Below are 13,772 nucleotides of genomic sequence, written 5' to 3'. Positions count from 1 at the left end.
ATTATATTATGGGTCATATTTAATGCTAAATATTATACTTCAAATTTGTATCAATCAACTCGTGACTTGGCTCTTGTATTTCTTGAAGTTTCCTGGGCACACTGGACAATACAGTGCACTCCACCAATGTTTGGAGAAATGGACTAAAAAGATTCAGGTCCCCTTTGAGTATGGGCTCCAGATGGGCTCATTAGTTTCTGCCTTCAATTATACCGGACGTATACGTTACTGGCGAAGCTGCCAGTGAATAGAAATCTACCAAATAGTTACTACCCTATGATAGGTGAACAGAGGCAGATATTTTTACACATGGCCACGTGTCTTCTTTAAAGTTCTGATACTGTGATTCCAAACAGAAGCCTCTTCATAAGATGACAGGATTTTCACACATTCATTGATTAAACATAACTGGGTCAAAGTTCTAAGTAAAGCAAGTGTCTAAGAGCCAGGAATTCTAATTCAGATATCCACTTAAAAACAGAAGAAAGACTTGGGATGGAAATTTGAGAGACTCTACTTATTTCAGGCTCATTAACTCAAGAGCAAACACAAACCATCCCTGTGGGATGAACTGTAATTTAACTTCTTTATTTTGAAGAACATAGAAGAAAATCTCTATGTCCTCTTCTAGGAAAGCATGCTAGTTACCCAGAGTGACAGGAAAATCTACTATAAAAACCTCGATGTCTAATTATGTCCTAAGCTTGCTCTCTCTGATCATAGTCCCAGCGGAAATGGAGAACAGATGCTCAGCTCTTTTGTCTGACAGTCCTATGAATATTTGGGCTGAAGACTGATATTAAGCACAACACAGTGTCCTCCCTAAATACTTGTGGAAGTGGACTGGACAGTCAGGTCACCTTTGGATACTGACTCTCTCAGTGCTTAAGACTATTTAAGAAATGACTTCACATGTTGTACGTTGTTCCTGAGTATACTGAAAAATAAACCCATACACTCAATCTAGTTCCCTAAATACAGGCCTTTCTTAAATATTTATACTTCCTGATCATGTTAGACATTATTTTGGTAAGAAATAATATTAACTATAATGTCTTGCTCACTTTAGTATCCTTGGTGCTTGATACCCTGCCCAGCACACAGAAAACAAGCAAAAATATATGCGGAAAGAATGTCTGTATAGGTCTAAAGGTTGGAATTGATTGCAATGCTGGAAAACACTCACTATAAATAAATGAGGACATCTGCTAAGTGCTGGAAGTGTTAGAGATACCATAAGCATTCATTTCAATATCATCTTTTCCCATAGTATTTATTAAAATGTCAAACAAATAAAGTAACTTGCAATTTAACATTATTTATCATTCCTTGGCTTTCCTTCAACTGATGGTGCTCAAGATGATAAAAACAAACAAACCAAAAAAAAAAAAAAAAAAAGAGAGAGAAAAAAAGCCCAGAAATGAACACACACTAAAGCCGCAGAAGTGGAAGCAACTGCTTTGGAAACTTATACAGTTAGTTAGGGCACGCAGTTTAGTGTGCAATTCTGGGTCTGCATGCTGGTTCTGCCCCTTACTACCTGGGTAATCTTGGACAAACTTTTGAATTTCTCTCAGCATCAGTTTGCTAACCCATTAAACAGAAATAGTTCAGGGAAGACTTATATGAATTAAATAACAGACAGTTCTTGACACTAAATAAGCATTCAATAAATGAAGGTTATTATCACCAATAATTGAATCGAGTTAATATTTTAGTCTATTGATCCAAATTAACATAAATCAATGTACAAACTTTTAAAAACATGACTAAGATTACTTTTTATGGAAAGAGGAAGTATTAATAAATGATTGGAAGAGTGCATTTGGTTTTATTCTTAGAAACGAGAGAGGCTGGATTTAAGAGGTCTAAGCCTTGCTTACATAGAATTGGTTATGGTGTCTGTACTGTGACAGCCCTCCCTTCATACCTGTGTGAGGAAAGAGCTAAGGTGGCTTACTTACTTTTAAGTAGAAAATATACAATGTACAGGACTCTGTAATTAGATGCAGTGAGCAAAGGAGAATGAAAACCCTACAATGAATTCCAGGCTTCTGGGGTGGGTACTAGCTGATGGCAGGCCTGTGGCATATCAGCTTCTGTACTGATTGTTGGGGATGAAGAGGTAATTCTGTCCCCCAGGCAGGGAAATGGGTTCTCAGAGCAGAGTAGATGTAATAACCAATTCTATCTGGATGAGCATCGATAGGCTTCAGAGAAGGTAACATTTAAGTTGGGTGGGGAACTCAAGAAAGCAAGAATTGGAGCCACTCTGAAGTTGGCAGAAAAGGAGTTGGAATTTGATCCAGTTCTTTCTTGATAATTCTAATTTTCTTGGAAAAGGAGAAGGCTAAATAACTTGTTGAAATGAAGGTAGGGTGAAGTGAGTGAGCAACCTACACAGTGGTAGATTTAAAATAACCACTGCAGGGAAAAAGAAGGGAACTGTTTAGGGAAAAGTAAGGACTGCTGGGCAGTGATGAAGCAGACTCTCCATGCACCTGAGAGGCAGATCCGAAGTGCATCTGTCAGCAGGACCAGTGGCATTGCCTTCAGCAACCCGTGGTATTCCTGAGGCAGGGCTATGAAAAACCAATGGCTGGGTGACCTGTGTGTTGATCTAACAATCATTAGATTAAATTATGAAAGAAAACAAAGTAGTTTCCCTTATTTCCAATAGAACAGCTTAGTGACCCTTAGTACCCAGTTTCACAGGGGACGCAGACAGAATGTGGGGTTGGGGCCCCGACTCACCATTTTGCTGGGTCTCGGCTAACACTTAAGCCAGTGCCTGAGTGGACAGTGGTTCTGTTTGTCGGCTCTTCCGTCCAGAAAAGCTGACTTGGGTCTAAGGCAGGGACGGGCAAGTCGGCTCCATTACTGACCAGGACAACTGGAGTGTCTGTGACAAAAATGCACTGTTCCTCCAAAACAAGGTGAGGGATGGGGGGCGGAGGTGGAGGAGCCCCGGGGGGTGGAGGGACTGCAGACTTGCATTTGCCTGTGGTCGGCTCCTCGGTCTCGTGGACAGTCTCCTCAGTCTCCACCTTGGTCTCCGAAGGCTCTCCTTTAAGGTCGGAGGTACTAGAAGTGACCGTATCTGAGGATGGTTGCGACGTTGGCTGCTTGCCAGTCTTTTTCTTGCCCTTGGTGATTCCCACCATCCCTGTTTTGCTAGAAATGGTCTCCTTTGAAGTTTTGCGACAAGATGAGATGGAGGAAGTAGATGGTGAAGCTGAGGCTCTGGAGCCAGTTGTTTTTTTTGAATGAGAGGACCCAGCTAAAATAGAGAGATTTTGCATTAAAAGTCAAAGAAGATGACACTTTCGGACTAAATTAACTGAGCTGCAATTTCAATTCCCTTTAACATTTTTAAATGTGTTGAATACATGAACAAAATAAAATAGGCCAATAATAATAATGATTTTGTTTTCTTCCCCTTCCCCCTTCAAGGAGGGAGCGAGTGATGCTTGAGGCAAAACCCGAAGGGACAAGAGTCCTCTGTCTTCTCCCTCCTCTAGGCTTTACCTGGGCCAGCCACAGGGAAATCCTCAGCTCCTTGTCCTATGGGTCACGCAAAAAAGTCCCTGCATGCTCCAAAGTAGGGACATTATCGTGTGTACAGGACAGACACCAGCAACTGTCTAGGGATAGTACAAGGTTGAACCCACCACACATTGCTCATGTTCTATGGTGTCTTCCTGCGCATGGCGTGGCCCATAATCAGAGAGGCTGGGGAACAGACCACCAGCTCCATTCTGAGCCAAACACAAATGTACTTATCTAACTGCTAAGAGAGTGAGCCCTAACGCAGCTCTCAGCATGGCTCCCAGGAGAAACCTGCCAAGCTGGCCCGTACTTCCATTGGCAGTGGTGATGGGGCAGAGTGCAAGCACACGGCCACACAGAAAAGACAAGTCCCTGCAAAATATCAAAAGGCAGAAAAAATTCTTTTCTACAAAAAAAAAAAGTGTAAGTGGTACTATTTGACTAATTTCAAGGGAAAGAATATCATTGTTGGATCCTCTGACAACTACTTAAGTTCCTCAAGAGGCTTCATCAGTGGTGTGTTTGCCTTTAACAAAACCATTGGTTAGCTCTCCTTTGCTTTATATCACCTTAGGCAATGCATTTTAACTCCTATGAGAACACACGTATATTTTATGGGCTTTATGACATATAAATTTCTCCTAATTGCTTTTTCTGCTATAATGTTGCATGTTCCTCTTTTTTTTTTTTTTTTTTTCATGAGGGGTCAACTGTCTTCCATAGATCTATCAGAAAATATCTTGTTAGAATTGCGAAGCCAATCTGCACTGCATACACATGTTATTGTAACTTACCTCTCATTATAACCTTAATGAAATCAGTTGGGAGGGTCAAGAGATGAAGAACAAATAAAGGAATAGTCAACAGGTGTAAGACTTCATCGACTCCGATATACTAGAAGAAGCCAGTCTCACTTGGTGACACCATCCAGGCTTATAAGAAGGCTCTGTAGGTTGGGGCTTTATTATTTTATATCTACACAGTGACTAGAATTACCCTCCTCAAAGCCTGGGCCTGTGAATAGTATTTTTTCAGAGTTAGTTCTCTTTTTGTAGACTCTGGTTTTAGGAACAGTTTTCCGGTAGCCAGCCCTGGGGTTAATACTACTTTTTTGAAGTTAGCAATCTTCACTTGCTTATAAGACAAACATATTAAGCAGACTCCTACAACTTAGATCCATTCTAAATTTATTCTTCACAATAAAGATACAAAGGATTTGATGTCTAAACAGGTTTAATTATTTTCTTAGGTAAACTGATGTCATTTTTTTTAAAGAAAATAATTTTCTAATAGCTAAGTTAACTTCAGTTTGACTTAAGGAAAAAAACATTTTTTACATGCCTGGATGGAGAGCAGACCCAAGCCATATTATATTTTTCTTCTAAAATGACAGTACTTTGCTGAAATCAACGATGTGGCGTAAGTCACTTTGAGTTAGAATCATGACTAAAAAAGACATGCCACCCACCTCTCCTCAGTAAACTGCTTTTGTTGTTAATACAACGTACAACACTGTATGAGAAAGGAAAAGTAGGACATTTTGTCTTATTTCACTGGCAAAGCAGCGGGCTGTGCCAAACCGACATCTATTCATTTGGAGGTATATGCTAATTAAGTGATGAGGAAAAATCTTAACTCATAAATTTTTTTTAAGACCTTAAAGCATCTGACTGAAAATCAAGAGCAGCATTTGAAGTCATTTTCCAAAAGGTCAACATTATTCAAATGAAATGTTTCCATATAGAAAGTTCTAAACGGTTGCAAATGGAATATCAATTGAATTCTAATGGAGTGTTATCAATCTCTGAGAAAAAGATCCCCGTAGGACGGGCTTGTTAGTACACTTCAATGCAAACTACTTCATGAAGGGCAACATTCTAACACACACTGTGAACCAGTGGGCCTTTCATACAATGGAAAACATGACCGTATTATTCTCTTAAAAACATTATGAGTCTATAAAAGAAAATCTTCAAGTAAAATATCTGGTACTAACTCAGAAATCTTTCATGGAAGCTGCTCTCTGCCCTGGCATTAATCAGCTTTCTTTGGAGAAAAGGAAGACAGAGTCCAGGCTGAGCCAATAGCAAGCCGCTATCACGTGGGGCACGAGGAAGAGGGAAGGTCTGTGGAGGTGGGTCTTAATTCCCAAGGACAGGGCGACAGCTTGAGGCTTTTCTTTAAGGAGTGGATTAGAGCCTGTCTCACCTCAAGCACTGGTCCTAGGGTATGCTAGGTCACCTGGGAAGAACACAGACACGCACAAGAACGGATGCTGATGTGCAAAAGCAGCTGTTCCCTGAGGAAATGGCCAGAATGCACTGTTGGCACAGCATTCTGAGACATTTCACGTTAGCCTTTATTTGAAGAGACCCAGACACGCAAGGTCAAAGGCAGAAGAGGGAACCAGGGCGAGAGACATCTATTTATATTCAGAGATCTGTCATACTGTCAACGAAGCCATTCTCTACATTTGTGCATTATGGGTTATGAATTACAAAGGAAAAAAGATCAATACCAAGGCAAATCCTGGTAGCCAATTGTGAGAAAGTTGCTGCTGATTTTAGGGAGAATAAGGTTTGCTTTAACACGGGAGGACTTTTATGCATGTATAATGGGGGAAAAAAAACAAACCGCCCAGCACGTGTACTTTAATTAATGTCTTTTAAAAGCTGGATGGTATAGTAGGCTTCTTCATTCCACTTCATATAGGAGTTCCCTTTGGGTTAAGCATCCCTGATTTGAAAGGAAAGCAGATATTGTAAGTCACCAAAACAGCCCCGGTGATTTGCAAGAGTGACTCGTATAACCAACCTATTCGGACGCTTTCCTTCTAACAACTTGAAGTCTTCTGTTTGGGGCAGGGGGGACAGTGAGTATGTAACTTTCAACTCTGCTGAAATAGTAATGACTCAATAGACAGTGATAGGCTGGAGCTGAACCAGCCTTTGTCATTTATGACGAGAGAAATGACTAGGCATGTGGAAAGACTTAAGATGTTAAGATATAGCAAATGTCAAAGATATGTTTCATAGTCTTATGTGCAAACTTTAGGCATTTTGAAAGAAAACCCAAGCCAAAAATCCACCCATAAACTGAAACAGGCAAAAGGCCAGTCAATGTCTAAATCATGTCCTATCAGATCATTGCCATTCATCAGGGACACTGCTCCCTGTTTCCTTGTAATGCTTCTTGTGCAGATAATGGCTACTCAGGATGAAAGAGGTCTATTCACCCCCAAACTAATGAGGTCAACTGATCAACTGGTTGACTTTCTTTTGATAGAGATAGCAACAAAGGAATCTCCTGGGAATTGACTGTGTCAAAGCTGAATCCACTGGCGTTATATCCTAAGACAGTAGACATCAAAAAGGCCATCATTCCTAGAAAATCAGCCCCACCCAGAGCCGAGCACCCTAGACTCAATCCCACCTGGGGGCATACTCACCAGCCTCTCGGGTCGTGTTTCGGCTTGTTGGCTTGGGTGGAGGGATGGGGGCCTGCTTACCAGGAGCCTTGGTATTTTTTTTAATACGAGGCACTTCATCACCCTTGGGGCTGGCCCCGGCAGCAGCCCCTTTTGGAGGCACAGGTGTTTTGGGGGGCTTAGGTTTGGGTTTAGGCTTAGGAAGAGTTGAAGGAGGTGGAGCAGGAGCTGTCGGTGTCTCAGAGTGGTTTTCAGTGTTCTCTACAAATGAGAAAGTGAACAGAAGCAGACTGATGCAGACACACACCATATAAACAAAACACGCAGCGACAGTGATACAAACACGTGGCTGCTTAGCCCTTGGGAACCAGTGTGAAGTTCTGCACCAGAGAGAGCAACGTTTTGAGGTCAAAACAATGGCGGAAAGCCAAACCACAGCGTGATAACACGGGGCTGCACCAGTTACCCTGATGAAGTTACAGGAGGATGAGTATTAATGTCCACCGTTGGGGCTGACATCAGCCTTGACTCATGAGGATCAGTACTACACCTTGAATTTCACAAAAGTGCAGGGCTCCCAAAAGTGACAGATCAGCGCATCACACACACCGCCACAGCGTGAGGACTGACCCCATGGCAATGACTGGACTCATGGCTACCTTCGTCACCTCCACAGAGGAACATGCTTTCAGCAGAATGCTGGCCCGTCAAACAGAAAGGAACTTGTGCTCCATCTCACTGTGGTCAAAACCCAATAGTTTCCTAAACTAAGGGAGCCTTTGTAGAACCCTTTATAGGAAGTTCAATGCACTGAAGAATAAGCTATTTTCTACTACTATAAAGTTTGCTCAAGCTCTCCTGGTGCAGTCTGGCAGCTTCCTGTTTTACAATAACTTCCTCAGACCTTTCCTAACAGTGCCATAACTAGGGATACAGAATCAAAAAAAAAAAAAAAAAAAAAATCTAACTGGTTTTGTAATGTGAACACAAGAAACAATTTTGAAAAGACAAAGGTTAAAATTCATTAAAAAAAAATTCTTATCTAAGAATATGGAACTCTCACAAGACGGTGCCTAATGGAGGGAGAAATAGTATCTGTCTCTTGTTACGGAGAGTGGAGATATCGGAATGTTTATTCATATAGTCACATCCGTATTTTTTCTAACAGTGGTTGACTGATATTAAAATACAGTTCTGGTCCAAAGAGCTAAGCAACATTTCTTTTAAAATGGAGCACAATAAAAAACCAACAACAAACATTTAGACAATGTTAAGACAAGACTAAGCCTTCACTGGCTATATCCTCCCGTTACTGAATGACCAAGAAAGGCTTTTAATATTAGAAGGCATCACATTTTATTATTTCCTTTGTTTCAACTCTTATCCTAGTCAATGTGAAGTGAGGACTTAATCCCCCTCCCCCTTTTTTCTGCATCCCCATCAACCCACATATATAACCACCATAAAAGTGACTCAAGTTATGGTAGGTAATCCGTCAAACTTTTCCTTTATCCTCCCTTGGCCATGAAGCCCACCTTAGTCACTGTAGCCAAGTTGACCCCTACTGCATCGGAACTTCATTGTAGCTACGGATTCAACTTTTCTCAGAGGCTACTTTGTGTTTGCCTGTTTATACATCATGTGTCCTCAGCTAAGCAGTGACTCTCCTAACCTATCTGGCCTGAACCAGGAGGCCACTTGATCACAAAAGTCAGTTAAGGTTGAGAAAGACACAAGTTATGCACACCTAAACATTTTCACAGAAAACATATAAATACAATAGATATTGACTTGCCAGTCTTTTGACATGGGGCATAAGCCTATTCTTTAAATACTTCTTTATTCTTTATAAAATTAGTCCCTAGCATATTACGTGCATGGAAGTCAAGCCCAATAATATTGTCTGTGAGACTCAGTCAAACTGACCCACAACACTTCTATCTTGATCCTCTTTCACACTGTCAACGCTCACCATCTTTTCTCTGCCTTCAAGCCAAATCACTGAAGGATCTTTTTTCTTTCTGCCTAAGATTTTAAATTCTAAAGTTATATCCCAAAGAATCCAGCTTCTGGGTTTGAGTAGGAGGAAATGGTTCGCTCTGTGACCCTTGGGAATCACAATCCCTACTGGGTTGAAAATAAGCATGCTGTACACCAACTGTGGGTCGGCTCTTGGAGGGGGACGGTCCACTCCTTCCCCTGCGAACTCTGCCAATTATCGGTGGGCATTTGCCACATGACCAATGTTTCTGTTTACTCTGTGGTGACTCCTGAGGGGCATGTTTGCACAAACACAGTATGCTTTTCTGACTATATGATGAACTCCTCTTGTCTGAATTTTATATCCCATCAAGCATAATGCTTTAAACATTATGTCTATTCAAAGAATGTGACTGATTGGCAGATAGTTATTAACAACGCACCTTAGTAGAAAACAAACTCTTCTTTTCATCTGGGAGGTAATGAATTCAGTCAAGTTATATATTTCTTATGCTTGCCATATGACCTGAAGACATGATTCACTTGATTGTGCCTATGAGTATCATCCTTTCTGGAGGAGGTTAATCAGTAAAGGGCTGCCTGTTTGCTCTGGCTTCACAAGGACACTTTTTCACATGAGAGTCTGGGGGAGAGCTGTTTACTGTACTTCCACGTTTGGCTCCTTCCGCCAGGTGGAGAGTTCAGTTCAACAACACTTAGAGCCAACCCGAGAACTACATTCGTCATCGCTTTGCCCAGAATCCATTTCTGCCCCCCTTCCTCTCCTTTACCTGACTGCCTCGTTCTTGTCTCCTTCAAATCTTTGTTTAGAAATATCTGCCTCTAAGGACCAATTCTGGTCCCGCTGGAAGCTGCCCTGACTTGCTGCACTCAGGTCTCCCAAGAGTGCTATGCATCTTGCATGGCATGCCTGTGTCCTCATATGCCACGATCTGCCTGCAGGCAAAGGCCACTTCTCATCCACCACTTCCTGGTCCCCAGCAGAGTCTTCCCACGGCAGACCTTCATTACGATGTTGGAACAAATGCCCTAAATCATGTTACTTCATTGGAGGTCCTCTATAATTACTTAACAGAAATAACAAATAATTTTCAGCTTTCTCATATTTAATACCAAGCTATACCTAACAGATTGCAGATTAGTTTTTCTGCCTCATCTATATTTAAGGGCACTTGTTGAGGGAATAATGGGAGACTAGGGACCCTGAAAGTCTCAAGGGAAAAGTCTCCAGTTTGCACACAGGAGGCCCAAGACCACTGTACCAACTCCAGAATCGGGTGCCTTCGGAGCCTCAGGAACACCCAGGTATCTTAGGTGAAACATATCCATGGAGCAGTGTGAGGCTACTTGTTATTTGTATTGTTTTCTTTGATACCAATGTTTCAAATACTCAACCACGGACATATCTTAAAAAGAGATCCACGCAGGTGGGACTTGAAGAGCATGTGATGTGGTTGTATAAACATAACCAATTAATAGATGAAATAATGCTCTTGGATAAGCTAGATAAATACTGCTCTTGCAAAAGGAAAGGGAGCACTGCACCCCAAAATTAAGGGTGAATTAAGACCATGGGGTGATGAATTGGCACAGCAGTGAGCTCAGACAAGGAGTGAGATCAGAAGAGGAGCAGACATAAAAGTGAATCTTGGGATGTTTTGAAAATTAAATGAATGGTTACCTTTCTTTATAAGGTATTTCCTATTCAAGGTAACACTGTGTGATGAGTTAGGAGTGACAATCATTGTACTCCCGGAAGTGGCTTCCACATGGAATGCTTCCTCTCACTCTTGGAGTGGCAGAGGAGGGGGGAGACGGGGCAGCGCACCATCCACACAGCGAGAGGGAAGCTCTCTGTCTTATCAGTGGTGGGACGGCACGTCCAGTATTTGATCTCCTTATGTACAGACCAGCCAAGCAAGATGCTATCTTGGACCTTATTTGACTAAAAGGAACTGAATGTACCAATTCTAAGTAAAGAATAAGAAAACAAACATCTCTCAAATACCCATGGACCTAGGAGGCCTGCCATCACCTTGTTAGAACATCAAGCCTGCTGCTTTAATTAACATAAAACTATCAGCAACTCTTCATTACACAGATAAGGGACACACTTCCTTTGAAGTCTGGCCCGTGCACTGACTGACACCCTGCATGGACCACGCAAACACCCCAACACCGGTGATGGCACTGTTACATAATAAAAGAGAAGATTCTTCAGTGTGAAAGGCTGAACAAGGCACAAACCACAGATGGATTTGAAATGTAACAGACTGGTGAGAGAGGACAGTTGGAATAAAAAATAAAAATAAATCACTACTTGCGTTAACATTTTCAACTGAATTGACTTAAAATCTATTTAGGTCTGTTCCTCTTTATGTTCCAGGAATAGTATCATGAAAAATAATAATTTCTTGTAATCAGTATTCACAAGCTTAGCCAGTTTTTCAATAAAACTAGACTAAGTAAAGCCCCATACTATACTTAATATTGAATAAAGCAAAATAATAAACTTCTAAAAATTATTATTAGAGTGTTCTAAAATTTTTAAAGTTTCTTTTACATGAAAATAATAGGGGTTATGGGCTTCCAGAGTTACAATATCTATAAATTGCTCTTTTGTTCCCTTTATCTTTGAAGGATTTGAGTCAAGAACAGAGGAAGAGACATTTGCTTCTAGAAGATTCTAAGAGTTCCCAAAATGCCTACAGAACCTAAACTAGGTTGACAAATTTTTGCCATCCACAAACTCAGAGGCAGACATTAAAGAACAGAGCCTAGCCTATTTCCTGAGGATTCATTTTGATGCTGCATGGAATCATCTAGAATCTCCCAACAAAGCCTTACTTTGTGGGAGTTCAGTTCATGTTTCCATAAGTACGAGGCTTGGAGATTCCTGCATTTATAGCAGCGGTATGGCGAGGCAATCAATCAGTGACCAGGAACTTGTGAGTGTTCTGGGGTCCTTGACAGACATGTATTTTGCAGTTTTGCAATCTACCATAGCACAGTCCCTCTAGAAAGCCAGGTCTCTAAAGAAGCCTTCTGGGAATGGCACAATTAAGTGCCTCTGGCATACTGTGAAATTTCCAATCCTACAAACAAATCACTGAGTAGAGGCCACAGCCAGTACAGTAACCAAAATCCCCAGCACCTCTGGGGACTCTTCTTGGGTCCCTCTTAGAACTGTCTAGAACCTGGACTAGAACCTACAGTGATAGGTATGTGGATACCACCAGCCAAGCTCCCACTGCTGGAGAGTCAGCGCTGGACTGAAGAGCCACATTGTTTGATGTTGCTCCAAGCTGAGATGCTCACAGGGGCCACTTTTAAGCAGCAGAGAAAGATGTTCAACTTGCTGACATTTCTGTTTTCAAAAATACTGAGAAAAAGCTCCTGAGGACAAGATAATATTCCCAGACATCTCCAATGCTTGAAGGAGCCAGGCCATTCTTACTGTTAATTAGCCTTCTTTAATAAACAATTAAATGATGAGCTTGTAAAATGGACACATCTACTTGAGGAAATGATCCAATTTCTCTTTGCTAGTTATCATTTCTCTCCTCTCTGTGTTTGCAAATTTCTTTTCTACCAGTCTTAAGGTCACTATTTGGAGCCTAAGACCTGATTCTTGACATTGAGCTCTGTTGAAGTAAAAGAAGAAGGGGTTTCTCTTAATTTTACCTGTCTTATCTTCTGCCTTTTCCTCCAGAGGTGGTGCTTTTTCAGCTACAGAGCCATTACCTTCTTCAGATTTGACTACATTTTCCTCTCGAGTAGACTCCTCTCCGATGGGTATCATGTGCCCGTTTGAATTTTCAAAGTTAACTGTTACATCTCCATCTAAAACAGGGAAAGAAACACCTGGATGTCTAATTTGATGGCTTTCTTAAAACCCGGTTTTCCATTTACGAGGCCTGGAGGGTTCAGGTGTCAGGCCCAGGGAACCCAACCCATCCTGTACTCTTTCACCATGTTTTGTTAAATAATTCATTCACAGGAAAAGTACTAGAAAATCCTTAGTCCTGGGTGAAAGCAGTTATGGATGGGGCATCCAGGAGCCACTTTAAGACAGTAGGAACAATTAGTCCTAATTATAAAATATCCCCGGGCAGTAGTCCCTATCTTCTTGTGCTTAGGTTTTGTTGAAGTCAATACTAGGAGTCTCTGTCACTCAGAAACTGAACCTAAAAAGACGTAATCTGAAAAATGGAATAAACATTTTAACAAGCACCGAAAACACAAGGTGAATGCAAATACACAAGTAACATGAAATGTAATTACACGTACAAACAATCAATGGGAGAATATGAAATTTTCCAAGCACCACAGTCTCTGAAATATTATTACCTCTATGATATGTTAACTCTACACAGTAACACAACCAGTATTCTACCTTCAAGGAATGATGGTAGCAAGGGTAATTGTATTTTCATTTTCTTATTTATGGAAGTACTAAAGTGCACTCAGGCAATTTGTTATATATAACTGGTTAAAGAGCCTTTAAGTTGGCCTCATAATAGTTTGAAAACATTAGTGGGGGTGGGGGGCAATTTGAAAAACATACAGAAGAATTTTCTGAAAATAATACTTCTAATATGTTATCTAAATAATTAAATAAAAAAACACACACACACACACCAAAAAACCAACAATTTTAACCCCTGAGCATTCAGAATTCCTAGGAGTTTCTAAAGGAAAAGAGATTTTTCAGAAACTCTTAATTTAGCAACCAAAATACTATAAAACATTAACCCTAGTTCATACCTGGAAACTTTTAAGAGGCTTTGCTACC

General features: G+C 41.0%; 1 protein-coding gene across 3 annotated transcripts in view; it reads right to left on the bottom strand.

Moving 5' to 3' along the window:
* Positions 1–13,772, bottom strand: part of PHACTR2 (phosphatase and actin regulator 2) — a 103,990-nt gene that overhangs the window by 36,231 nt on the left and 53,987 nt on the right. For 2 of the 3 annotated variants that reach the window (XM_090279931.1, XM_090279930.1), the window contains exons 4-6: positions 12,662–12,820; positions 6,998–7,237; positions 2,755–3,280 (exon numbers count right to left, since the gene is read on the bottom strand). In XM_090279931.1, the coding sequence (XP_090136057.1) occupies positions 2,755–3,280; positions 6,998–7,237; positions 12,662–12,820 (925 nt within the window). The remainder of the gene's footprint in view (positions 1–2,754; positions 3,281–6,997; positions 7,238–12,661; positions 12,821–13,772) is intronic. The other variant, XM_090279932.1, reaches the window with a different exon arrangement.

Source organism: Furipterus horrens, unplaced genomic scaffold (genome assembly GCF_987537825.1).
Source record: "Furipterus horrens unplaced genomic scaffold, mFurHor1.1.pri manual_scaffold_6, whole genome shotgun sequence".
Taxonomy (NCBI): domain Eukaryota; kingdom Metazoa; phylum Chordata; class Mammalia; order Chiroptera; family Furipteridae; genus Furipterus; species Furipterus horrens.
This window is presented reverse-complemented; position numbering and strand designations above follow the sequence as displayed.